Source organism: Dreissena polymorpha, chromosome 7, assembly GCF_020536995.1.
Source record: "Dreissena polymorpha isolate Duluth1 chromosome 7, UMN_Dpol_1.0, whole genome shotgun sequence".
NCBI lineage: Eukaryota > Metazoa > Mollusca > Bivalvia > Myida > Dreissenidae > Dreissena > Dreissena polymorpha.
This window is the reverse complement of record NC_068361.1, coordinates 45,107,503-45,135,214: the sequence shown is the minus strand read 5'-3', so window position 1 is coordinate 45,135,214 and position 27,712 is coordinate 45,107,503. Positions and strand designations below refer to the sequence as shown.

The 27,712-nt window shown below is 33.1% G+C and overlaps 1 protein-coding gene across 3 annotated transcripts in view; it reads left to right on the top strand.

Annotated features, from left to right (window-relative positions):
- The first annotated feature begins 948 nt into the window (after positions 1 to 948).
- LOC127839217 (uncharacterized) overlaps positions 949 to 27,712 on the top strand; it is a 65,792-nt gene continuing 39,028 nt past the window's right edge. Inside the window, exon 1 of one of the 3 annotated variants that reach the window (XM_052367498.1) lies at positions 949 to 1,190. In XM_052367498.1, the coding sequence (XP_052223458.1) occupies positions 1,111 to 1,190 (80 nt within the window). In that variant the 5' untranslated portion in view covers positions 949 to 1,110. Of the gene's footprint in view, positions 1,191 to 8,523; positions 8,756 to 24,715; positions 24,805 to 27,712 lie in introns of those variants that run through there. The other 2 variants (XM_052367499.1, XM_052367496.1) reach the window with 2 other exon arrangements.

The window sequence follows — 27,712 nt, the reverse complement described above, 5'->3', positions numbered from 1 at the left end:
TATGAACAGCAATGTGTTAGAAAGACATTCGGACATACTCATTCATATTAATCAACAAAACTATGAAAGAAATGTATGCAAACGAAACCCTTCATACACACGTCATGTATATCATGGGTCATATCATGGGAATTGGTGTTATTTTTTATGCTCATTAGTGCAAAGTGATGGACTTTGATAGAGTTATACACTATTAACTCATTCATGGATCTTTAAATGTCATTAAATGTCTAATTTTCAAAGCAAAAGTGTGGAGACTAATTGCTATAGGTGAATAGTGTGGAGACTAATTGCTATAGGTGAATAGTGTGGAGACTAATTGCTATAGGTGAATAGTGTGGAGACTAATTGCTATAGGTGAATAGTGTGGAGACTAATTGCTATAGGTGAATAGTGTGGAGACTAATTGCTATAGGTGAATAGTGTGGAGACTAATTGCTATAGGTGAATAGTGTGGAGACTAATTGCTATAGGTGAATAGTGTGGAGACTAATTGCTATAGGTGAATAGTGTGGAGACTAATTGCTATAGGTGAATAGTGTGGAGACTAATTGCTATAGGTGAATAGTGTGGAGACTAATTGCTATAGGTGAATAGTGTGGAGACTAATTGCTATAGGTGAATAGTGTGGAGACTAATTGCTATAGGTGAATAGTGTGGAGACTAATTGCTATAGGTGAATAGTGTGGAGACTAATTGCTATAGGTGAATACCCGTAGTAATTGTCGCTCGAGTCTCATTCGCTACGTTTAAGGTTAAACAATAATTGTTAAAAAATGTTTTAACTACGACGGTGTTTATTAAAATTATTAAACAAGTGTATAAATTCCCCTATTTATTAAGCAGGCAGCTATTCCATTGTCGAATGGTTAACTGTTGGACATTTGATGTTAACTTCCGCGTCTTGTTCTGTTTTTATCCACGGTTAAGTATATGCTATTCACAAAGAGTTCACTGGGGGAGCCAATAACGTGCCTTTGGATTTTTAAATATAACTGTTTCTCTGATGAGGATGTTCCTCTTTGCCAGATATTGATTTTATATTACTGAATTGTGCGATTTCCTAATCCTATATTTATAAACGTCTTTCTGAAATTAACACGCAGTAAAATGGCTGTGAGATTGTGCGGTGTTTGGATCGCCGTGTTGTGTGCGATTGTTTCGAGAGCCGAGGCTCAAAACTGGCAAGGGTATGTTGTATTTATGTGTCTGTGTGCTGTTTATTGTCCCCTACCGGTTTCACCGGATGGGACTTATGGTTTGCGCTCCGTGTGTCCGTGAGTCCGTGTGTCCGTCAGTCTGTCAGTCTGTCACACTTTTCTGGATCCTGCGATAACTTCAAAAGTTCTTAATATTTATCATGAAACTTGAAACATGGATAGATGGCGATATGGACATTATGCATGTCATTTCATTTTGTTCCTACGTCAAAAACTATGGCAACAAAAATAATTTATTTTTTATTTTTTTCTGGCAATGGTGGAGCCGGTATGGGGACACATATTGCTTCGCAATAGTCTTGTTGTGTTTATATGGTAATACATTAATAGTAACAAATAGCACAAGTAATTACGATTAGTAAAACGCAGTCAAGCGCGGAACTGATTTAGCGCACGATTATGCTTCACATAATTAAACTAAAACTTTGAATTGTTTCAATAACTTATAAATAAGACAAAGGACGTACCCGTCATGCCCACGTGGCCTTGGCACGGGAATACGATAACTTGATAACGAAATGTACTGGCATTTATACCAATACGATGTTTTATTTAAGGGACATGTTAAACAATACGGTATATTCTATCGATTTATATCATTGAACCTATCAACTTGACAAATTAGAGCGTAGACATTAATCCTTTCGATAAAAACTTGGAAAATACATCTTAAAAAAACAATATGGGACCAAACTTGGATCCTCTGGATCGGATGTCTTACTCTTAACTCATTACACGGTCTTAATAAAAAAAACACATGTTGACTCAACCTAATGTTAGCAACCTGCATGCTGTCAGCAATTTGAAAAAAAAGCTATATAGATCCATTGTTTACGTTCGCTTCATATTTTCAATTTAAATTACTTATTTACACAAATATATAATATACTTATATTCCGTAGTGTTGTTTTGCGCTCTTTTTCTTGTGTTATGTTCTGTTAGCGAAATAAGTCCATTTTTGACGATGCTGCTTCAGCGAAGCAGCTCGTCTAAGTTATCATACCATGAACAAATTCTTCACAATTGCGACCTATGTAAAAGACAGAGCCAGTCCGATTGAGTTAGCTAAATTTCTCAATCGGAATACCTGATTATCATTGATAAAAGTAAAGGAAGCTTGGTTCCCGTCCTCTTTCAAATTTATCGAGAGGCTCGGGACAGGAACCAGACACGAAACTGCCAGGCGGCACTTCAAACGCTGTGACGCTGGGAAAACCCCCAATGTAGTTATTTTTAGATTTGAGCGAGAATGTAACCCGACTCCCAGTTTCGCTGAGTCAAGTTCCCCACGGGTACTACTTCCCCGTACCCCCCAAAAAAATTCGTACCCAGTACTTTGATTGTCACAAGCTCTCCATCGTCGGAAACCACGTTCACGTAAATATGATATTCATTCATTGTTTAAGTTAAGGCAAGCTAAATTAATGAATGTCGTAGCCATGAATAATAAATAAAACACCTGATTGGTGTCCGTGCCCGATACTGCTTGGGACTTCAACCAAATCAAACGTCGCTTTTTCAAAACAGTTACACTGCAGGCGGCGTACGCTTTGAACTATTAACAGAGTAATCTGCTCGCTTTTGTCTCATTTAATGTTGTTATCATCTCAAATCAAACATAATTTGACGAGTATCTTAATATGAAGTGTAGTTTAATTGGTCATTATTTGGCCGTCATTTTTTTAGAAAAGGGCCTTTACCCCACGGTGTATACTCAATTGTCATTGGCATATATACCGCATATTTTGACGATCATGAAAGCTCTCGTGAAAACAAAACCATCAACTGACTAGCGCGAATTATGTGGGGAAAAAATAAAACAGTCTGTCCTTTCTGCAAATGAAACTATATTTTATGTTTTAATTTAGTTGTATGTTATTATTATCTTAAACGTTGCATTGCATATACATCAAAATAATTGCATATTGCTTGTAGCAAAACTCTTTTAAGCATTTTTTTATATAATATTTATAAACTTATCACCGCAAAACAAATATGTTACATGTGTCATGTTTTAAAACCGCTTAAGTAGATGGAGCATACACCAGTGTTTGTGTTAATGTAAATTTTGAAAGCAACATTTTAATGCAATTCATGAGTTGAAATTTAATAGATCAGATGTTAAACATTTCACCACGTTATATCTTATAAAGATCTTCACGTTTCTAAATGAAGTGATAATGCATATTTCTGAACATGTGTGATCATGTGTGAATGAATGAATCCTTGTTGAATTTCACTAGATAGCCCGTTTTTTAATGCGGCGAGATATATTGACAACACATATAAAGTTCAGTAATGACAAAGTGTATACTAATGATATTATGAAGAATTGCAATAAGAATGATTCTCTGGATTTTTCCTAAGTAAACTCATCAGTTAGGCAATGTTTGATCTTAGTAGTTAAAAATTTAACACTAGAACACAATACTTAACACCGTTTGGCAAACAATAGTGAACACATTTTAATATTTCGTATACATTATAAACAAGAGCTTTTTCACAGACGTGACGTATACCCCCACATGCTGCATTGACACAGAATATTGTACATGCTGTCTTCACAAAACATGAGAAGCTAATTTATGGCGATATTTTCAAGAATTATTATGCCATTATCATGTATCGCCATTTTGACCTTTGAACTCTTGAATTCTTTAGCATGATACGCCGTCCAATGACTGTGAACAAAATTAATGTACAGAGTCATTTTAAAATATTACAATGAATGACATTAATATGGCCCGGACAAGCTCATTTATTCATTTATGGCCATTTTTTACTTTTGAACTCCAAATGTGACCTTGACCTTGGAGATATCGACGTAATTCTTTCGTATGAAACACGTCTAATGATTGTGAACAAATGTACCGAGTAATTTTAAAATCTCACAATGAATGACATAGTTATGGCCCAGACAAGATCATTTACGGCCATTTTTTACCTTTGAATTCAAAGTGTGACCTTTACCTTTGAGATATCGACGTAATTCTTTCGCATGACATGTCCAATGATTGTGAATAAAGGTACCGAGTAATTTATTTTAAAATCTCACAATGAATGACATAGTTATGGCCCAGACAAGATCATGTATGGCAATTTTGACCTTTGAACTCAAAGTTTGACCTTGACGTTGCAGATATCGACGTAATTCTTTCGCATGACACACCGTCCGATGATGGTGAACGAATGTGCTAAATGATTTTAAAATCTCACAATCAACGACATAGTTATGGCCTGGACAAGCTCATTTATGGCCATTTGTGACCTTTGAACTCAAAGTGTGACCTTGACCTTGGAAATAACGACTTAATTAACGTCCAATGGTGAACAAATATGCCAAATGATTTTAAAATCTCACAGTGAACAACATAGTTATGACCCGGAAAAAGCTCATTAATGGCCATTTTTGACCTTTGAACTCAAAGTGTGACCTTGCCCTTGGAGATATCGACGTAATTCTTTCGCATGACACACCGTCCAATGATGGTGAACAAATGTGCCACATGATTTTAAAGTCTCACAATAAATGACAAAGTTATGGCCCGGACAAGCTCATTTATGGGCAACTCCAAGTGTGACATTGACCTTGGAGATATCGACGTTGTTCTTCGCATGACACACCGTCCCGTGATGGTGAAAATCTAACGATAAATGACATAGTTATGGTCCGGACAAACTTTCGGTTTAAAAGTGACCCCGTAACCTAGTTTTTGACCCGGCATGATCCATATTCAAACTTGACCTAGACATCATCTGGATACAACTTCTGACCAAGTTTGGTGAAGATCGGATTAACTTTTCGGGACAGATAGACCGACCGACAAAGTGACTTCTGTATAGCACCCATTACCAATGGTAATAAGGTGCGTAGTTACTACATATGAAACAACAGAAGAGATGCATAATGAAAAAGAAAACACGATGTAGTCACTTGATTATCTACACTAACTCCTATTCAACTTGCGTGTTCTTGCTAGAAAAATCCTCTGACTGTCTAATTATGTAATTATAGTACATTACTGATGGAAACTTTAGTTTATTGGTATACTAGATTGCAAATATTCTAACAAAAGCATCGATAGCCATTGATATCTAGTGCAAAGCTAATGACCTTTCATATGGTTCTTGCTAGAAAAATCCTCTGACTGTCTAATTATGTAATTATTGTACATTACTGATGGAAACTTCCGTTTATTGGTATACTAGAGTGCAAATATTCTAACAAAAGCATCGATAGCCATTGATATCTAGTGCAAAGCTTTAGACCTTTCATATGGTCAGGCAAATCTAATTTTCAGCCACTTAAATACAAAGTGCAATACACTCAATCTAAACATAATATTGATACTTCTATTGTTAATAATAGTAAACTTTGGTTTATTTATTCTCATAATCATCAATACATGCTTTTGGCAAAATAAATAATATCATATTTACAAATACACAGTGACATGAAGTTTGGCTATACAGGAAGTTAATGCATGAATTATTGATTATTATTTTTAAACAAGTATATGAAAGTAAATCGTAACATTCAACTAATGACGATAGACGATATAAATAACAAAATGAAACCGTAAAATGTAGCAAAACTGGTATATGGAATGAAGGAATTTTAAGCAACTTTAAAGCAACAGAAGACTCATTGATATCTCTCCGTTTTAAAATTTCAAAATATATAAATTAACCATGATGCATAGACCGTTCTGTATAGCGGTGTAAAAGCTTCGCAAAAAAGACAGTTGTCATAGAGATGAGAGACTGCGCCAAGACTGGGCTTCATTCGATACCGATTGAAATTACATTTAAAATCAAGTGTACATTCTGCGCATTCACATCACCAGGATGTGTTTAAATAAATAATAACAACATATCATATTGACAACTTCATATTAAAATCAATATTAAGTATAGTTATATAATGTGCATGCAGTTTTGGTTATAATTAAAATTTTGTTTTTGGTGATGTGCTATTGTCTACAGTTTTATGTGTGACTCAGTAAAATTTGGCCATACTTCCTGGAAAAAATACGAGTTTTAAGTTCCCAGACGGAATCTAACTTTGTAATTGCGTTTTTAGAGAATTGATCAGCATCATGCATAGTAACACACACACGCATCCTGATAATAAGATAATAGTGTGCAAAACGTACACACTTCATGTATAAATAATGGATTTTCTTCAAAAATAATAATAACGATAAAGAAAATTACGTGTTTGCTTGTCTTGACGTTTAAAATGAAGAGGTGGAAATAAACTTATTTTGGAAAGTTTGTACATTTTCCTTTTACATGTTAAAGTTTATTTATGTTTTGTTTTGGCCAGTTTTTAAGCTGACGAACTAGAGAGATCAGGTAGTAAGATATTGTTTTTTGTCGAAAAAAACATAAATCACAATTTAGAACTCATGTAAAAATTCGCTTAATGAGAAATGTAAAATTAACTTCATAACAGCAAGGGACGGGGTAACGGTTTTATTGAGCCTTAAAAATTTTGATTAGCGCAGATCAATTTATAGAAGAGGTATTTGGACAAGTGATTAAACTTAAGGCATACAGGTAACTTTCTGTGGCACGCTGAAATAAAACAAAACTACAATCCGGTAGTTCTTCTAAAAAAAGACAAAGCTTTTTAATAATGTATGTACTATGCTTGTGTATAATAGCAATATTGCCGTCGTCATTCAATTTAAGATAGAATCCGGAATAATGTAAAAATGACAAATTACATAGCATGGACATGTATGCTCGAATTAAGCAGTTCAAACCCTTACGCGGAAACCATTTAGCGAGTGTTACCTGAAAGAGGAAAAACTATGCCACAATAAAAACGTATCAATTAATGTATGCCTATAATGAAAACAGCAAAAATAAAATTCCGGAAATTTTTAATACATTATTTTTGTATATTTGGTTGTTCTGTTAATTCATGTGTTTTATTCTTAAGGAAAGGTGCGTATTATAGAAATCTACAGACTGGTGGACCGACGGACAGACATACGTACGAATACAAAGACAATCCATCATATTAAACAATGTCTTCCTACAAATTTCAAACATAGATAAACTGATAAATGATGAATAATATTGCAGTATAATATATAGAATATGATGCGAAAATAAAACGATTTTTTTCGCATATTATTATTTACATCAAATGTAAAGCAATATACGCCTTTTTACCGACCACGTCGATTGAACTAATTATTATATTATCATGTAGTTTTGTTCACTGAGAAGTTCATAAATTATAAATAAAACGATAAACATATACAAGTATCTTAGATAAATTAAAATATGGATTATTATGTTATAACCTACAATTATTTCTTTTAACAATTCAAAATCATGGTAAAACGTAATGCAAAAAAGCATACAAAACAATTACTAGGCAATACTTTTCCGAAACGATCGTTTGTAAACGAATCGTTATTTCATAATAATAATATAAAATTAAATTGTTTCATAGAAAGCAATCAATTATGATGTTCAAGACATCATTTGTAGGAAGAAGGATGGTTTAATAAAGAATGGATTATTACAAAGCATATTATCTATAAAAAAAATGAACAACAATTTATGCAAATTATATACTCACTTCATTTTGATAATGGATTATGTTTTAAAACTGTGTTACTTTTCATACTCATGAGTACAAAGTGGTAGCCTTTTATAGAATTGTATACAACTTTTTTATTAATCAATGGTTAAATGTCATTAAATGTCTTATTTTAAAGGCTAACGTTTGTAATCTCAGTTGAGTATGAGTGTGAGAGTAAAACCGGTACTCTTCTACCTTTCCTCTTCGAAACAGCCGAAGTTATTTGACATCGTGCAATTACATTTTATTTATTGCATAATAAGGGATGCAAATGGTAGCCGCGGCTTCTAGGTAATACATGTACATTCAACTATGATCTTCGTAAAGTGCGATAATCAATATTTATTCTAGCGCTTGCCCATTTATTTTTGTCTGTGTTGTCAAACATGTTCACGAGTTGGCTTCAATGTTTATCTTTTAATAAGAAGCCTTCACGGCACAAATATAATTGTCATATCATAGCACTTCATTTTTATAATTGCACTAGGTGAATTCCCGTCATTCACGTCGCCCCGGCCTCATTCTTTACGTTAATTATAGAAAGGTAAATATGGTTTTAAACCTCGACGGTGTTTACAAAAGTTATTTAAGAAGCGTGAAAATTCCCCTTTTGATTGAGAAGGCAGCTATTCCATGGTCGGTTGGACATTTGATATTAACTTCCGCGTCTCGTTTTGTTTTTATCCGCTTCAAAGTCTTTGCTGTTAACAAAAAGTTGGTAGAGCCAAAGCTTACCTTTGGTTTATTTAATATAATCTATTCGTTAATAGAAATATACCTCATTGCGGGTTATTTAATGTGTATGCAATATTTGTGCGATAATCTTATTCTGTACTTCGAAACGCAGTAAAATGGCTGTGAACTTGCGTGTTGTTTGGATCGCCGTTTTATGTGCGATTGTTTCAAAAGCTGATACTCAAAACTGGCAGGGGTATGTATAATTTGTGTGCTATGTGTTTTATTATTTACAAACTAATAGTAACAAATGGGAGAAGCCATTACGTTTATTAAAGTTCAGTCAAGTGCGGAACTGATTTGGCACACGATTATACCCCGCATAATCAAACTGATTTAAAGGTGCGTTTTCATGTTTTGGTAAATTGATACAATTATAAAAAAAATTGTTTCAGATTCGAAATTTTTTGTTTTAGTTATGATATTTGTGAGGAAACAGTATATTTAAAAACCTGAAAATTATAAAGCGTTGCAACGCCAAGCGATTGAATAATTCGGAGAGTTATCTTTTTGCCGTTATATTTTGTGAAACTACGAGGATTGCATAATTATATACATATATATGTATGTATTTAATACATCCTTCATTGTATGAGCACGGATGACCGAGTGGTCTAGGAGCTTTTACTGGAGCTTTATAGAGACAATGGTTACCTTTATCAATATAAATCATTTAATGACAAACTTCAATACATGGCAAAATCTGTGAAAAGGCCCCTTTAAACAAAACGTTCAATTTTTCAATTACTCATAAATTTGACAAAGGATTTAAACGTCATAACCAAGTAATCTAGACACGAGAATACTGTAGTTTGAAAACAAAATGTACAGTCAATTACACTGATACGATGTTTTATTTAAAAGACGTATTAAATATGTTTGTATAATATTTCGAAATATGAAATTCAACCTATTAACTTGACAAATTTGAACGTACAAATCAACCCTGTCAATTAGTAGTATACACACTTGCAAAAAACATCTGTAAAAATGTGCCAACGTGGGATCTTACTCGGGTCCTCTGGATCGGGTGTTCAACACCTAATTCATTACACGGTCAGTCCGACTGAATACAAACAAAAAAGCAAATGTCGATTTACCCTGATATTAGTAACCTGCGCTTTGTCAGACATTTGATCGACCGAAAATTGTATATCTTTACATTGTGTCCGTTCGCTTCATATCTTCCATTTAATTCTCTCATTTTCACGGCAATAAAGCATATTTATATTCAGTAGTGTTATTATTCTCGTTTAACTGGCAAGTTAAACTAAGATTGAACATAGTATATTATGTCTGTTCCTGTATTGAAGTTATTACTATTACCGAAAGGTGTCCATTTTGTCACCTGCTCTCCATGAACGAAAACTACGTTCACTTAAATATGATATTCAATAACATCAAAGTTCAGTCTAGAAACCTGTAAATAACTATCAAATGAAACACCTTATTTGTTTCCATGTCAAATGTTGCACCGAAATTCAACCATCTATGTTTTCGAAAACGTAAGTTCCCCCAACGGTGTATAATTAATTCAGAGTGTCATACATATTGCGGAATTTCACGAAGCAAGCTGTCGTTATTATTATTAATTATTGTTTAAAGAAATATTTTGTTTTTTTTTACGATGTTGCTTCAGACAAGCAGCTCGTCTAAGTTATCATACCATGAAAAAATTCTTCACAATGACGACCTATGTAAAAGACCGTGCCAGTCCGATTGAGGTAGCTAAATTTTCTCAATCGGCATACCTCGCTGATTATCATTAAAGGCAGCTTGGTTTCCGTTTACTTTCAAATTTATCGAGAGGTTCTGGACAGGAACCAGACACGAAACTGCCAGGTGACACTTCAAACGCTGTGACGCTGGGAAAACCCCAAATGTAGTTATTATTAGATTTGATCGTGAATGTAACACGCCTCCCATTTTCGCAAAAGGGGCCAAGTTTCCCACGGGAACTACTTCCCCGAACCCCCAATTTTGTTTCGTACCCAAAATCTTTTGTACCCAATTTCTTTGTGTTCCCATTTTTTTTCGTACTTAATTTTGTTCGTACCCTGATTTGTTTTCGTACCCAATATTTTTTTCGTACCCAATTTTTTTCGTACTCAAATTTTGTTCGTGCCCAAATTTTTGTTCGTACCCAAATTTTCTTTGGGCATAATTTTTCTTACCCAAAATTTTCGTAGCAAGATTTTAATTTCGTACCCAAAATTTTCCTACCCACATACACTATTGTGGTGATGTAGATAAACTTAAATTGATGCCCATTTATATCCATCCTTTTCAAAAGCATCGTCACACCAGTACTGTCAGTACTTGATTTACAATATGTTTTAGCAATCAATATAAGGATTTTCGTTTCTGTTTTTGATACAAACTATAAATTTGTTATCGTTTGTTATTGTTTGTCTACAATTAATTTTGTAACTCGATAAAATTTAACCATAATTTATAGTAAACGTACGAGTTTTAAGTATCTACCTATATGCAATGCCACTTTGGGGTTGTAGGGCATTTATATATATTTAAATGGTTGTATAAGCTCAAGGAAAACGCACAATTAATATGATAAGAAGAAATAAGCTAACATAACAGCATAAATCGGATCTTTACCGTTATAATTTAGATCCCACAAAGCGGTTTTTGATACCAAAAGCACTAATACTCTAACCCCGTCCCACCTATCCACCGCATGACCCCAAGTTTAAGAAGATGGTCTTTGTATTTTGATACTGGTTTGAACCAACGTTCTGAAATGTTCTTGACAAGAAAATAACGCTTGAAACAAAACCCCGTTCGTGTTGATAATAAATATATAGAATGTAAGAAACGCATTTATTTGCCTATCAGAGGGTAAAAAACCGATATCACCCTCCGATTTCCCTCGTCCCTATCATCCGTCAATATCATCTGCCGATATCACTTGTTGATATCACCCGTCGATACAACCCGCTGAAATCCCTCAACGATATCGCCAATCTTGTTTTGATTAATTATGAAAATGTAGTATTTGCACTCACTGTGTAAAAACACCGATAACCGATCTTTCCCCCTTTTATAATTACAACTTTATATAAGAGGCAAAAACACTTATTATCTGCTGGAATTTTACCTAACTGAATATAGTTTTGTTTTAATCGAGATTTTCCGAATCTCATCAATAAAGCAGTTTCACAATTTCACTCATTCGTTATCTTGATTTCAATATTTTATGTTAAGTAAAAAGTAATTTTTCAATTAAAAAAATCGAGTTCTATCATTTTAACAGTATTTCCATAAATCCGCTGTAATTTATCATAACTATTTTATTTGTTTTGTGTGTGGTTGTGTGTGTTGGATGTTTTTAGTGTTAAACTGAATTGAAACAGATTAGGTGTTTGCAAAATCGTATTGCTGCTTCAACTCAGTGATAGACGATAACAAGTATTAACGTTCAATCAGATATTGGTATTGACCGGTAACAGCCAATATATCTGTGCATATAAAAACGCACACTGGTCACCTTAACACTTTATAATTTTTTAACGTACATTTTGCTAGCAGTTGCACCAAAACGTGTTGTTAATGTATCTAGCATGCACATGTGTAATTTAACAGTAGATTTTGTCTATAAGGAAAATGTTTTGGAAAAGATGACATAATTGGTAATACCTCAAATCAGGGTAAATATAACATACACTCATATATGAAAGCGAAAGGAAATAAAATACTTTATCAGCATGTTCATAGATAGTGTTTCTGTTTCTATTTTGCTACGTAATGTCAAGCTATCATTTGTATTTAAAATATTGACCAGAAGAGATGATTTATTGCTACTGAGCTTTGAGCATTCATAAGTTTTTCCTTTTTGATAAGGACTCAAATGTTGTGTTTGTATATTAAAAATATGTATGCATTAAAGATAATAGGTTTAAGATGTTTAATTTCTCTAGCTTTAAATTACCAAATTGAACCTGTATGTCTTTGTCTGCAATCTACAGATTAATACACGTACTAATTGCTGAAGTTTGAAAGTCACCAAAGCAAAACGATGTTCACGCAAACCATTAATTATCACAGAACAATTTGACCGCTCTTAAACATGTGTTACCTTTTTATTTTTACAATGAAATAAGTTAAGTATGTCTGTATCTCTGTCATTTCAATATCAACTTAACTTAAGGTAAGTAAAAGTTGTAAGTATTTTTAAACATTAACTGCTTATAAGGATGTCTATCATATTCAAATAAAACGTCATTATAATATTATCTAATCACGTGACAAGTGGTTATAATATAATTATTTAATCCAAAACATCACGAACTTTTTGGCTGTAATTTTTTGAAACACACAATTTAATTTGTAATTTGTTCTATGTAAGATGACTGTAAATCAGTCTTGAAAAAATGCCTTCTTGAGTGTCATAATGTATAATATGTACAACAGAAAATAATTGGTTATAAAATATAATAAAGTAGTTCATATATATTAAGCTTTTCTAACTCCACGAGAGCCGAAATCGTTTGTTTTCAAATTTTTTAAACGACAATTTTAGACACATGACTAAATGTAAACCTTGTATGATGTGCATAATTACTTTGTTTAAACCTCGGTCCAAGGGCCCGTATTCACCAAATAATTCTTAGACTAAGAATGAGGAATTTTCTTTAAATTGATATATTCAATAAATGCTCGATTTTTTTAGTAAAACTTGTGATTAAACACCTCTATCTATGGCATTATTAATGTAGAACAGTTTGCTAATGACATTATTACCAGTGGAGGCATCTATATATTCAAACACTGAATGCATTTTTCTCGGTTCCAAGTATTTTCTTTATTCTTAAGTCTAAGAATGGGTTGGTGACTACGGATGTGAACTATTACCAAATTACCGAATTAACAAGAAGCGTGTCTCATATTTTTCCTCATCGTCGAAAGTGAACGCATAGTATGCGATGTTTGCAGGTTGAAATTGTGATAAAAGAGATTTTTTTAAGTTAAAAATCCTCATCCCCTGCATACAATATGTATGTCGGGTAAAAATATAAATGATGGTATGAAATTACTGTATGATACGTAATATTTCGTGTAAACGATGTAAACGAAACGAACTCTTCTTGCGCATGCCCTTGATAATATCAAATATTTCCCTTGGTGCAAAAAGGTACCATGTGACATTGAAATAAGAAGGCACATCGAACCTTTTTGCATTAATGGGGTGAAACGTAAGCAATATACATTTAGTCTCTTTAAATCTTAAGATTATCGCGTAGTTTATGTTCACTGAGTAGTTGACAATAAGCAATAAATACTATTTCAGGAACAAGTAGTTTGAGATAAGTTAAAATATTATTTATAGTGGTATAACTTACAATGCATTATTTTACCATTTGAAATCATGACCAACCGTTATACAAATACTGCGCACAGAACAATAACTTGACATGTCACCGTCTATATGCAAGGGATACCCCTCATTCTTCTTTCGTCTCAACACTCCATCTAAGTCGAAAAATGAACCAAAATACCAAGGTTCGAACGTTCACATACAAGATCGTATGTGTAAAGATTTGTAAAGGATAATAAATATAAAAGCAATAATTTCTGAGTTACGCTCGGCACAAAAATTCGACGGACGGACAGTAGAAAGAAAACAATACAACAATAAAAACTCTGTGCATAATTACATGATTATATTTTTGATAAGAAAGTGCGTAAAGGGAAACCGGTCCCATGGTTATAAGTACATAGGTCGATAAAGGTTATTCTTGGTTTGTAGTGTTTCTTTATTATTTCAAAGTATACGAGTCAGTTAACATGCACAATTAAATGTTTCCGGAAGAATGCAAGAAAGGATGAATCATATTGTCACGTATTTGTTTATTGAATATTTTCACCATGTAACGATCCTGTGTGCTCGTCTGCCTTACCTTTTCGAAACTAACGAAGTTATATGACGCTGTGCAACTAAAACCACGAAATGTAATCTTAGCTGTATAGTGATATCACGCCTCTTCCAAACAGACTAAGTGGTATCTTGCACTGATTTCTATGCGGAAGTGAAATCATACCTGCATGGGGTAGCCGCAGCTTTCGGGGTTATACCGTGAACAATTTGTGCAGTAAATCACCAAAATTTAATTTTGTTTCAAAAGCGCTTGCGCCAGTATTTTTTTAATTGTCACACTTAAATTAATAGATAAACACCTTATTACCACGAAAGCAAAAACTATTCGTTCAAGTTTTCTAATTCTTTTCATATTTGTAAATTGTATGAAGTTATATGCTCGAATTGTTAGTATGACATTTATTACTGTTTATCTTTACCTTTTTTGAGAATGTAACATGATGAACAGTGAAATGGCAAGAATAAGAATCTCATATTAAAATTAAAAAAGATCAAAGTAGACCATACTCAGACTAATGAGAAATCTGTCGGTAATTATAACCCAAATTGTTTTTCAATACTTAGCATATAGCAAATGTCTTCACTGTGTGTCTAAAACATTGGGGTAAAATAAAAACAAATATTTAAACCATATCCGTTAACATTCGGGTTAAACTCCTCGCTAAGAAAAAAAAAAGACAAAATATAAAATTGTGAGCTTGTCAAGCTAAATTAACAACAAGGAGAAATGACGGATAACAAAGGACCTCAACCCGGCTGTGTCAGTTTAACGAGAACATTCAACAATAACTGTGTAAATATCGCCAATGCTTGTCGAAACAAAGCGGTTTCTATTTTTGGCTCTAATGTTTATCTTTTTATAAAAAGCCTTAAAGGCACAAATGGATTGCCATTTCAAAGGAAATCATTTTTGGTAATTTCACCAAGTGTATACCCGTTATAAATGTCGCTTCGGTCTCATGCGCTCTATTTATTGATGAGTGGTATTGTAAACCGCGAAAAAGTTTACTATAGGTATTAATGTAGCGTATAAATTCCCTGTCTTCTTGGGCGTGCATTTATTCTGCGGTCGAGTGGTTAACTTTTGCACATTTTATATTAACTTCCGCGTCTCGTCATGATTGTTTGCGCCGAATGAAATGGGTTTTTTAATAAGAGTATACCTATTTACGAGTTATTGAATTTGAATGAGTTATGCGATTTTCTCTTTCTACATTTAAAAGCGGCTTTCTGAAATAAACACGCAGTAAAATGGCTGTGAGATTTTGTGCTGTTTGGATCGCCGTGTTATGTGCGATTGTTTCGAGAGGCGAGGCCAAAAATTGGCAAGGATTAGTAGTATTTTTTGTATTTATAAAAACAAGATGCGTTTGTGAAACACTATGTCCCCCATATATCTGACCTTTGACCTTGAAGGATGACCTTGACCTTAGCCTTTTACCACTCAAAATGTGTAGGTCCATGAGATACACATGCATGCTAAATATCAAGTCGCTATCTTCAATATTGCAAAAGTTATGGCCAATGTTAAAGTTTGACGCAAACAAACCAACAAACAGACAGGGAAAAAGCAATACGTCACCCAGTTTAGACTTGGAAACTTAATAATAGTAACACATGATAGAAGTCATAATTAAACTGATACTTTGGTTAACACTAAACGTTCAATGGCAATAACTAATAAATAAGACGAAGGTTTTAAACATTATAACAATGTGACCTCAAAACGAGAGTTCTGCTGTTTGAAATAAAAATATACAGGCATTTACAATAATAAGATATTTTTTTAAGAAGGAACTTGCTTAAAAAAAATAGGTATCATATATCGAATTATGATAATGAGCCTATCACTTGAAAACTGCGAGCGTAGAAAATAACCCTGTCAATTAGCAGTATAAAACAAGGACAATACATCTTTTAAAGGGGCCTTTTCACGTTTTGGTAAATTGACAAAATTAAAAAAAAAATGTTTAAGATTCGCATTTTGTTGTAGTTATGATATTTGTGATGAAACAGTTATACTGAAAATTTACAATGCTCTAAAATATCCATTATATGCATCTTTTGACAATTTTAAAATAAAAAATTGTAAAGCGTTGCAACGCGAAACGATAATTTGGAAAGTTATGTTGTTGTCGTTATTTTTTGAGACTGATTGCATAAGCGCGCATGGCCGATTGGTTTAAGGTTCATGGGAGGGATAAAATTTATTAAAACTTTGCTTTGGTTTTTCTTCATTCAATGTGGTACAATATGGTCAATCTATATATCATTTTAAAGGTAAAGACGGGTAGAATAACATAAACACATTTATGACATTCAATATTTTTTGCTTTATTCATATTTTTGTTTAAAACCAATACATTTTTACACTAATTTACAAAATCTCAATCTAAAGTTAGGAAGGATATGCATGACCGTAAGTTGAATAAATACAAAGCTATATACATAAACAAGGTCAAGTTAGCAACATTTCACAGAAAATTATTGTCGGAAAACAACAAATGAGTTATATTTCAACTGCATTTTTGGGATAATTTTCTTAAACAAAGTTCTAAAAATAACTAAACTGAACTACTTTTTAAAAATCCAGGTATGGTGGATAATAAGAGTCACCATTCTATTTCAAGGGCTTAATTATTTTGCTATAACCAAATGGAAAAATTTAAATCATCTTTAATTGAAAGAAATTGCAGACGACATATAACATTGTAAATAAATATAAAGAAATAGGTTTGGCTGGGTAGAAATCATTGTGATAAAAGGTGATATTGCTCATCAATAACAAGATTTTATGAGTTTTGTGCAGACGACTCTAGAAAGTATAGTTTAACATAGAAATACACAGCTAGGTATCATGTGTTTTTCTTTCTTTCTTCCTGAACAACTACTGTCCTTGTACCGTTTTGAATAATGTGTTCCTTTTTGGCAAACCGACTCTTTTTATACATTTGTATATCGATTCCTTCTAGCCATTTTGAAAGCGTGGCACTCGCTTTGCTCTGTAAAAAAACGTGCATTACAAATCGGTCGAAATCATGTGAAGTAGTAAGAAAACGTGGTATGTGTATACACATACCCGAGAAAACAAAACATGTTTTTGACAGTTGGGTCGCGAATAGTAAAACAACTGTTAACATTAATCAGGAAGAGATCGCGCTTAATAACAAGACAAGACAAATATTTATTCAGACTTGCACAATGTACATCGTCTAAACACTAGATATTTCACATACAATTATGTCACAGAGATAAACATAGTAATAATATAAACATAAGGAGCATCGTATACGTTTAGGAAAAGTCACAGAGATAAACATAGTAGTAACAATAACATAATCAGCATCGTATACGGTTACGAAAAGGCAAGGTAATATATGGAGGATTGCTATATAAATTAATTAACAACATTAGTAATATTATTTCTTAAAATCAGAGCTTCTTTTACAAATTTGGCTAACTTAATAAGTTCAAATTTATTCGTTGCATTCAGCAACTGGTGGAATTTGTAAACAGAAGGCCTATTGTAATAACATTTCTTTAAATAGTTTTTTCTAATATCAACGTATAATGGACATTTAGAGACAAAATGGTACTCATCTTCAATATCTAATTCGTTACAACAAAGGCAAAAACGTTCATTTCGTGGTATATTTTGACCAGCATATCTTCCAGTTTGAATTCTCAGTGGTAGGCTGGAAGATCGAAGCTTTGCGACATAGTGTCTTAGTGATTTAGGTAATAAATCTAAATAATTTTCGTATACAAATGTTGACTTAAACACACGGTGCATATCTAAAACAGAGCTATTTTCAATGGATCGAAACCACTCTTGTTTATAAGTATCAATGACAACAGTTTTAAACTGTGGTATAACTATTTTAACGTCGACGGAGCTTGGATAGAAGCTCCGTATGAAAAACCGTAAGTGTCTAACAAAAGTTTAACATTAGATACCCAATTAGAACGACCATTTTGACAATCATGTAATGCTTGTATATAAATCGATTTTAAAATTATGTTATCAGTTTCAATAAGTTTAAACCAATATTAAACCATTTTAATATATCTATGGATAAATAGTGGGTATCTTCCTAACTCGCCGTACACTACAGCATTACATACAGTTTGCTTAACGTTTAACAATCTTTTACAAAACTTTAAGTGTATCCTTTCCAATTCCATGGATTTTGCTTTACCCCATATCTCACATGCGTAATTCAGTATTGATCCAACAAAGGCATCGAATAGCTGGAATAGTGTTTTTGGTTTTAAGTCAAACTCTTTACATTTGTTAAATAAAATATTCATAGCTTTAAGTGCTTTTCCACATAAATATTCTTGAGTTAAATTAAAATTTCCAGTGTAATTAAAAATGATCACATAGAGATATAATCACTTACCCCATTTCAAATATTTTCCAGCTGAAAATTTCCCCCCACACGTCTTTTTTTAGTGTATTTGTATTGTTTTTATGGAGCAGAAGTGCATCTCACAGAATATCCATCCGACTTCCGTTGTTTTCACTTTCGTTATTAAAAACTCCGTTTAAAAGAATTATTTTTACAATTATGTTGTTGAAGCGAATTATTATTATATATTATCAATAAAATAGTATCCCGCGATGAATTGAACGGAGTTTTCGTATCGATCTTTCTGTCAGTCTGTAAGCGAACTATTTTGTGCGCAATAATACAAGTGCATGTGATTCGACAACAATTGTAAACATTGGTGAAATGCTTCTTACAAAGTTATTTTTCGGAGTGTTTATGAGGTCTGATCATGCAGTTTGCACACATCAACGGAAATATTACAATTCAATGCATTTGTCATCGTCAACCGTTTAGAATGTCAATTATGCGATGAGTGAGTTTTTAGCATGTTTCTTTCGATTTTATTAATTTATAAATGGCTGCCCCCATCGTCATGAAATGACATGTGTTCGAGTTTTGATATTTCTAGATATGTAAACTTTTTTTTACTATTCAAGCGTAACTTGCTCTCATCAATGTCGATATTATTAACAAGTTATATAATTTTCCGCCGAAATACGTTGAATAAACATCATTCAGATTTTTGAAAATAATGTCTATTTTTGTGTTAAAATCGCTTTGTATTTTTATTGATTATGTCGATGGTATGAGACGTTGCTGCACAAAACTGGTAGCAGTTTGAAGGAAAACCATCCTTTTAAGCAAATATTATATACATTTTCAATGTGGCACTCTTCGTTTGGTCAAATTTGAGTTCAATGCTAGGGGTCCCACATTTTTCAAACTGAAGCCTCTACATGAACCTTAAGCGGTAGACTTTTATTCCAGGGCTCCAGGGGTAATTGGTTCGAGGCCAGTGGAGGGTTACTTGTTTTCTTTCTTTTATTTTATTCTTGTTTTTACTGGATGTTTTTAGATCAAATGTTTACATTTATGATTATAAACTATTTAATGACAAACTTCAATACATGCTAAATCTGTGAAAAGGCCCCTTTAACATACATGCCAGAATAGGATCAAACTCGGGTCCTCTGGATCAGAAGTCGTCCACCTTATTCATTAAACGGTCAGTCCGGCTTAAGTCAAATGCTCGCTGGTCACTTTGTCCCCCGTATAATTTTTAAACGTCCTTTTTGTCAGAAATTGTGCAAAAACGTTTTGTTAATGTATCGATGCTGCATAAATATTACCAAAAACACGGTTTTTGGCAATCAGGAAAATATATTTGAAAATATGACATTATTGGTAATACATTTAAACAGAGTAAATAAAATAGATACGCAAATATGAAATCGGAATATAATTATGTGTTCATTAGCATGTTCATAGAAAGTGTTTCTATGTTGTTACGAGAATTTTGCTTGGTAATCTAAAATAGTCAGTCTTATTAAAACATATCCAAAACGAATGCTATATTGCATATACATGTAAGCTTAAAACATCAATACGTTTTTAATTTTTGATAAGGTCTTAAATGTCAGCACATTGTCACTATTCATTCATTAATGTGAATATGTTTAAATTGTGTAATGTCCAGCTTTAAATTACAAACTATTAACAAGTATTATTGTGTCTGAAATAAGCTTACTAATTAAAGTACTTATTTATGAAGTATGAAAGTCACCGAGGAAAAACGGAGTTCACGGTTAATATTCATCATCAAATAACAGTTTAACCACTCTTTCAGTATTGCTACTTTTTTACAATTGAATAAATGAATCAGTATGTCCGTATATCTGTAATTTCAGTATACACCTAATTTTAACTAAGGAAAATTGTAAGTAGTTTTTTTTTGCAATTCCAATTTTTCCATCATATTATTTTGTATAAGTACACAAAAAAGAGTATATCTGCGTAATATTGTTCCGATATTAGTTTTGTTAAAAAGCATCCACAAAGACTTTGGTTCGTGTTCGTAAAACATGTTTAAAACAGCGTCAATACAAACATGATTTAAGGGTTAACTAATGTGGAAAAGCATTGCATTGAATACATACAGACATGGGTAAAAGAATGCTTGAAAGAATGTATACCAATATAAAAACGTATATTTTAAGTAGTTTTTAATCATTAACCGCTACCAAGGATTCCCTCATAATGAAATCATATCGTCACCTTCGATTATCAAGCGTAAAGCGACTATAAATAAACTGTTGGATCACAAAGATCACCTGCTGTTTGTTAGTAATTTTCAAATGCACACGGATTAATGTTGTTCTAGTTAAAATGAATGGAAAATAGTTTCTTAAAGTTAATAGAAGCTTTGGTGTAAAATGTATCGTATGGAAAACACAATACTATTTGTCATATATTTTTAAAAGACTTTATGATACATGAATCTTTCCTGCTCTCTGAAAAAAATCGACCAAAGTTCTCACTTTAATGACAAGACAGATTTTCTGCTCCATATCGGTACCTTTTTATGAGAATATCCTTGATGAACAGTGACGTTACATGCATACGAATTATATTTCTAATAAAAACTATTAAAAAAGTGAAAACCATTCCATACTCAGACTATAAGTTTCACCCCCTCCCCCCGTTACTGTTAATCGTTAGCAGTTAAAAACGTCTTTATGCTATGCCTCACGGATAAAATAAAAACAAAAGTTTAACTATGTCCACGTTATGGTTCAACGTCACCCCTTAACAATTAAGGGGATCTTTTCTTGGTTTGGTAAATTGACAAAATTGAAAAAAGTTGTTTCAGATTCGCAAATTTTCGTTTTAGTTATGATATTTGTGAGGAAACAGTAATACTGTACATTTCCATGGTCTAATATAGCCATTGTATGCATCTTTTTACGATTTAAAAAGCTGAAAATTATAAAGCGTTGCAACGCGAAACGATTGAATAATTTGGAGAGTTCTGTTTTTGTAGTTTAATTTTGTGAAACTACAAAGAAAGCTTATATAAAGTATAAAATAAGCCTTTCATTCATATGAGGCAGGATAGCTGAGCGGTCTAATTGGTTTTTACTCCAGGACTCCGGGGGTCACTGGTTCGAGCCCTGCGGAGGGCGACTTTTTTTCTTTTTTTTTATTCTTGTTTTTTACTGGAGCGTTTTAGATCCACTGTTAAACATTTATCAATATAAGGCATTTAATGACAAACTTCAAAAAATGCCAAAAGCTGTGAAAAGGCCCCTTTAAGCTTTTTGAAAATGATAAAATGGTTAGCTTGTCTGGATATGTTAACAATATGGAGAAATTAAGGAAAAAGCACGGAAAACACCCGGATGTATCAGTATTCTAAAAGATTCAACACAAAAGGTGTAAATATCGTCCACTTTTTTCGAAACGAAGCGTTTTCTTCTCTTTGTCTCTGTGTTAGGAACAACGTTCACGAGTTGTGTCTTTTGATAAGAAGCCTTAAAGGCATAAATATATTTGCCGTAACAAAGCACTTCAATTTGGTGATTGCACTACATGAAGGTGTATACCCCTAGCATACGTCGCTCTGGCCTCATTCGCTACCTTGATTGCTTAACGGCAATTAAAAATGTGTTTTCAACTACGACGGTATTGACAAACGTCATTAATGAAGCGAACAAATTCACCTTTTTAATTCAGCAGGCAGCTATTCAACGGTAGAATGGTAAACTGTTGAATATTTTATTTTATATTTACTTCCGTGTCTCGTTCTGGATCTATCCGCCTTTAAGTATTGCTGTTCACAATAGTGCATTGAGTTTGTTATACAAACTTCTTCTTTCATAAAGATGTACCTCTTTGCATTTACAAGTTATTGAATTAATATGGGTTGCACGATTTCATAATGTTATATTTAAAAGCGACTTTCTGAAATTAAAACGCATTATGATAGCTATGAGAATCTGTGTTGTTTGGATCGCCGTTTTATGTGCGTGGCTCAAAACAAATAGCACAATTCATTCCGTTAACTGTCACTAATTTGGCATACGATTAAACCACACATAATTAAACGGATGTATTGATTAACACAAAACGTTGACTGTCAGTATCAAATAAATTAGACAACGGTTGTAAACGTTATAACAATGTGACCTAAACACGAGAATCATGCAGTTTGATACAACATATACAGGCATACACACTAATATGTTTACTTTAAGGGACGTATTAAATAATTCGGTATCGTATATCGAGTTATGCGATGAAACCTTTTTACTTTACAAATGTGAGCAAAGAAATTAACCCTATCAACTAGCAGTTTAAAAGCTTGGAAAATACTTCTTTGAAAATATGCCAACATGGGATCAAACTCAGGTCCTTTAGATCGGAACTCTAACACCTTATTCATTACACGGTAAGTCCGACAGTATACAATATAAGGCATTTAATGACAAACTTCAAAACATGCCAAAATCTGTGAAAAGGCCCCTTTAAGCTTTTTGAAAATGATAAAATGGTTAGCTTGTCTGGATATGTTAACAACATGGAGAAATTAAGGAAAAAGCACGGAAAACACCCGTATGTATCAGTATTCTAAAAGATTCAACACAAAAGGTGTAAATATCGTCCACTTTTTTCGAAACGAAGCGTTTTCTTCTCTTTGACTTTCTGAAATTAAAACGCATTATGATAGCTATGAGAATCTGTGTTGTTTGGATCGCCGTTTTATGTGCGTGGCTCAAAACAAATAGCACAATTCATTCCGTTAACTGTCACTAATTTGGCATACGATTAAACCACACATAATTAAACGGATGTATTGACTAACTCAAAACGTTGACTGTCAGTATCAAATAAATTAGACAACGGTTGTAAACGTTATAACAATGTGACCTAAACACGAGAATCATGCAGTTTGATACAACATATACAGGCATACACACTAAGATGTTTACTTTAAGGGACGTGTTAAACAATTCGGTATCGTATATCGAGTTATGCGATGAAACCTTTTTACTTTACAAATGTGAGCGAAGAAAATAACCCTATCAACTAGCAGTTTAAAAGCTTGGAAAATACTTCTTTGAAAATATGCCAACATGGGATCAAACTCAGGTCCTTTAGATCGGAACTCTAACACCTTATTCATTACACGGTAAGTCCGACAGTATACAATATAAGGCATTTAATGACAAACTTCAAAACATGCCAAAATCTGTGAAAAGGCCCCTTTAAGCTTTTTGAAAATGATAAAATGGTTAGCTTGTCTGGATATGTTAACAACATGGAGAAATTAAGGAAAAAGCACGGAAAACACCCGTATGTATCAGTATTCTAAAAGATTCAACACAAAAGGTGTAAATATCGTCCACATTTTTCGAAACAAAGCGTTTTCTTGTCTTTGTCTCTGTGTTAGGAACAACGTTCACGAGTTGTGTCTTTTGATAAGAAGCCTTAAAGGCATAAATATATTTGCCGTAACAAAGCACTTTAATTTGGTGATTGCACTACATGAAGGTGTATACCCCTAGCATACGTCGCTCTGGCCTCATTCGCTACCTTGATTGCTTAACGGCAATTAAAAATGTGTTTTCAACTACGACGGTATTGACAAATGTCATTAATGAAGCGAACAAATTCCCCTTTTTAATTCAGCAGGCAGCTATTCAACGGTAGAATGATAAACTGTTGAATATTTTATTTTATATTAACTTCCGTGTCTCGTTCTGGTTCTATCCGCCTTTAAGTATTGCTGTTCACAAATAGTGCATTGAGTTTGTTATACAAACTTCTTCTTTCAGAAAGATGTACCTCTTTGCATTTACAAGTTATTGAATTAATATGGGTTGCCCGATTTCATAATGTTATATTTAAAAGCGACTGTCTGAAATTAACACGCATTATGATAGCTATGAGAATGTGTGTTGTTTGGATCGCCGTTTTATGTGCGATTGTTCAGATAGCCGTGGCTCAAAACTGGCAAGGGTATGTAGTTTTGTGTGCCTGTGTGTTGTTCATAAATTAATAGTAACAAATAGCACAATTCATTCCGTTAACTGTCACTAATTTGGCATAAGATTAAACCACACATAATTAAACGGATGTATTGATTAACACCTTGTGACCTAAACACGAGAATCATGCAGTTGATATAACATATACAGGCATACACACTTAGATGTTTACTTTAAGGGACGTGTTAAACAATTCGGTATCGTATATCGAGTTATGCGATGGAACCTTTTTACTTTACAAATGTGAGCGAAGAAATTAACCCTATCAACTAGCAGTTTAAAAGCTTTGAAAATACTTCTTTGAAAACATGCCAACATGGGATCAAACTCAGGTCCTCTAGATCGGAACTCTTAACACCTTATTCATTACACGGTAAGTCCGACAGTATACAAAACACACAAATGTCGATTAAACCTACTGTAAGCAGTCTGGTTGTTGTCAGCAATTTGATGGAACAAAATATCTACATCGTTCAATTGTTTGGGTCCGCTTCATATTTTTAATTTATTTTACTCTTAAACGCAACAATATGATATACTTAAATGTCGTAGAGTTAGTATGCTCTTAATTGGGACTGTTGCTCTAAGTTTGAAAATTGCATATTATACATTTCCCTGTACAGTAACCGAAAGGTGTCAATTTTGTCACAAGCTCGGATACCAAATTCACTTAAATATGATATTCATTCACTGTTCAAATTTAGGCTAGCTAAAACATTTAGTAGTAATGAATAATAAATAAAAAACTCATTTGTTTTCATGTCAAATTCTGCACGGAAATTCAATCTGGCAAACGTCGCCCTTTCAAAACAGTAACACTGCAGGCGGTGTTCGCTTTGAAATATGAGCAGTTATGTATTCGCTTTTGTCATATTTACTGTTGTCTCCTTGAATCAGAATTTTTTCGACGGGTATCTCATTAAGACGTGTAATTTAACATGTAATTAGTTGGACATCAATAGTTTTGCAAACGTCGGTTCCCCTACGTGGTTTACTTTATTGCCAATGGCAAATATACCTCGGATTTTGACGATGAAAGCTCTTGTTCAAAAAAACTATTTTAGCACAAGGGCGCATTATGTTAATACAAATCAAACATTCGTTTTGCACATAAAGCTACAGTTCTATATTAACACGTTGCTCTGCATATACAGCACGATAAGTGAGTGCCGCTTATCACAACAACTCTCTGAAGCATTTTTTGTTATATAATACGTATTCTTCAAACATGGTTAAACAAATATGTGACTTGTTTCAGGCGTAGAACACCGCTTTAGTAGTTGCACTATAAACCAGAAACATATTTTGTGTAACTGTAAATTCGTAAATTTTGAAAGAAACTGTTTGATGTCATTCCTGATACAATGGAGTGGACATTGTCTCTTCATTGACAAAATCATCGATCAGCTTTTTTTTAATTTGACCATGTCATAGCTTAAAAGAGGCTTCAATTGATAAGTATTTAAAAATAAACATTAAAACACCTAAGTAGAAATTGAACGACATAAATTTAGTACCATTAGTGTATATTTATAAAAATGTATTTCATCTTTATAAAAATACAAGTTACCCATTAAAGGGACCTTTTCACAGATTTTTGCATATTTTGAAGTTTGTCATTTAATGCTATATAATGATAAATGTAAACATCGGATCTAAGAAGCTCCAGTAAAAAAAATCAATAATAAAATTAAATAAAAGACAAAAAGTAAACCTCAGCAGGGCTCGAACCAGTGACCCCTGGTGTCCTGGAGTAAAAACCAATTAGACCGCTCGGCCATCCTGCCCGGTATATATGACGGGCGTATTTTATACCATATATTTGCAATCTTCGTAGTTTCACAAAATTAAACGACAACAACAGAACTCTCCAAATTATTCGATCGTTTCGCGTTGCAACGCTTTATAATTTTAAGGTTTTTAAATCGTCAAAAGATGCATATAATGGATATATTAGAGCATGGTAAATGTTCAGCTTTAATGTTTCCTCACAAATATCATAACTAAAACGAAAATTTGCGAATCTGAAACAACTTTTTTCAATTTTGTCAATTTGCCAAAACGTGAAAAGGCCCATTTAATGACAGAGTAAAGCTGGTCTGAAGACTTATAATCGATAATTTCACAAAACAAAGATATACATTAGCCCTATATTACAACACAAAGTACCGTAATTACTCTAAGTTTTCTGACACTCTAAGATTTCGGACACCCTCTTTTTTAGCCAAAATAATTATTTTTCGTGACTTAAAAAAAATCGGACATACAGGTTTTCATCCATAATTAATGTCTCTTAATTTTCGGACAGTATATTTTACCGCGCTATTCTACAGACTTCGGTCCTGTTTTGGCTTATCTTGTGACACTTTGATAATGGATTTAAAAAACCGGATTGAGGTAATAAAACCTAACAGATGTGTGCCTGAGGAAAATGGACCATTACGTTCGCGTAATTGGTTGAATAACCATGTATACAGTAGAAAGTAATGGATTCGCCCAACAGCATTTGAAACGTGTCGTCCTATTAAAGTGATATTATGGGCATCTAACAGTTTATGGGTGTCTATCGCAACCGTTGTTTATTTTTTGGTGTATTCACTTCATATACACTTATATTTGTTAATGCAGCATCAACATACTAAAACAATATCCCGGAAAGAGAACAAATAATGCATTTGAATATCAACCGTACTTTCGTTTGACAACTGATCACACATGTACAATGTGAACCTAAAGTTAGTTTTAGTGCAGATTTGTTTATACGACACAAAAACACCATTTTCTTTTACGGATCATTTCGGCTTACAGGACTGTGTGGGTCACGTAAAATATATAATATAAAATATATTTTTATAAACAACTGGTAGCAAGATGAGTTG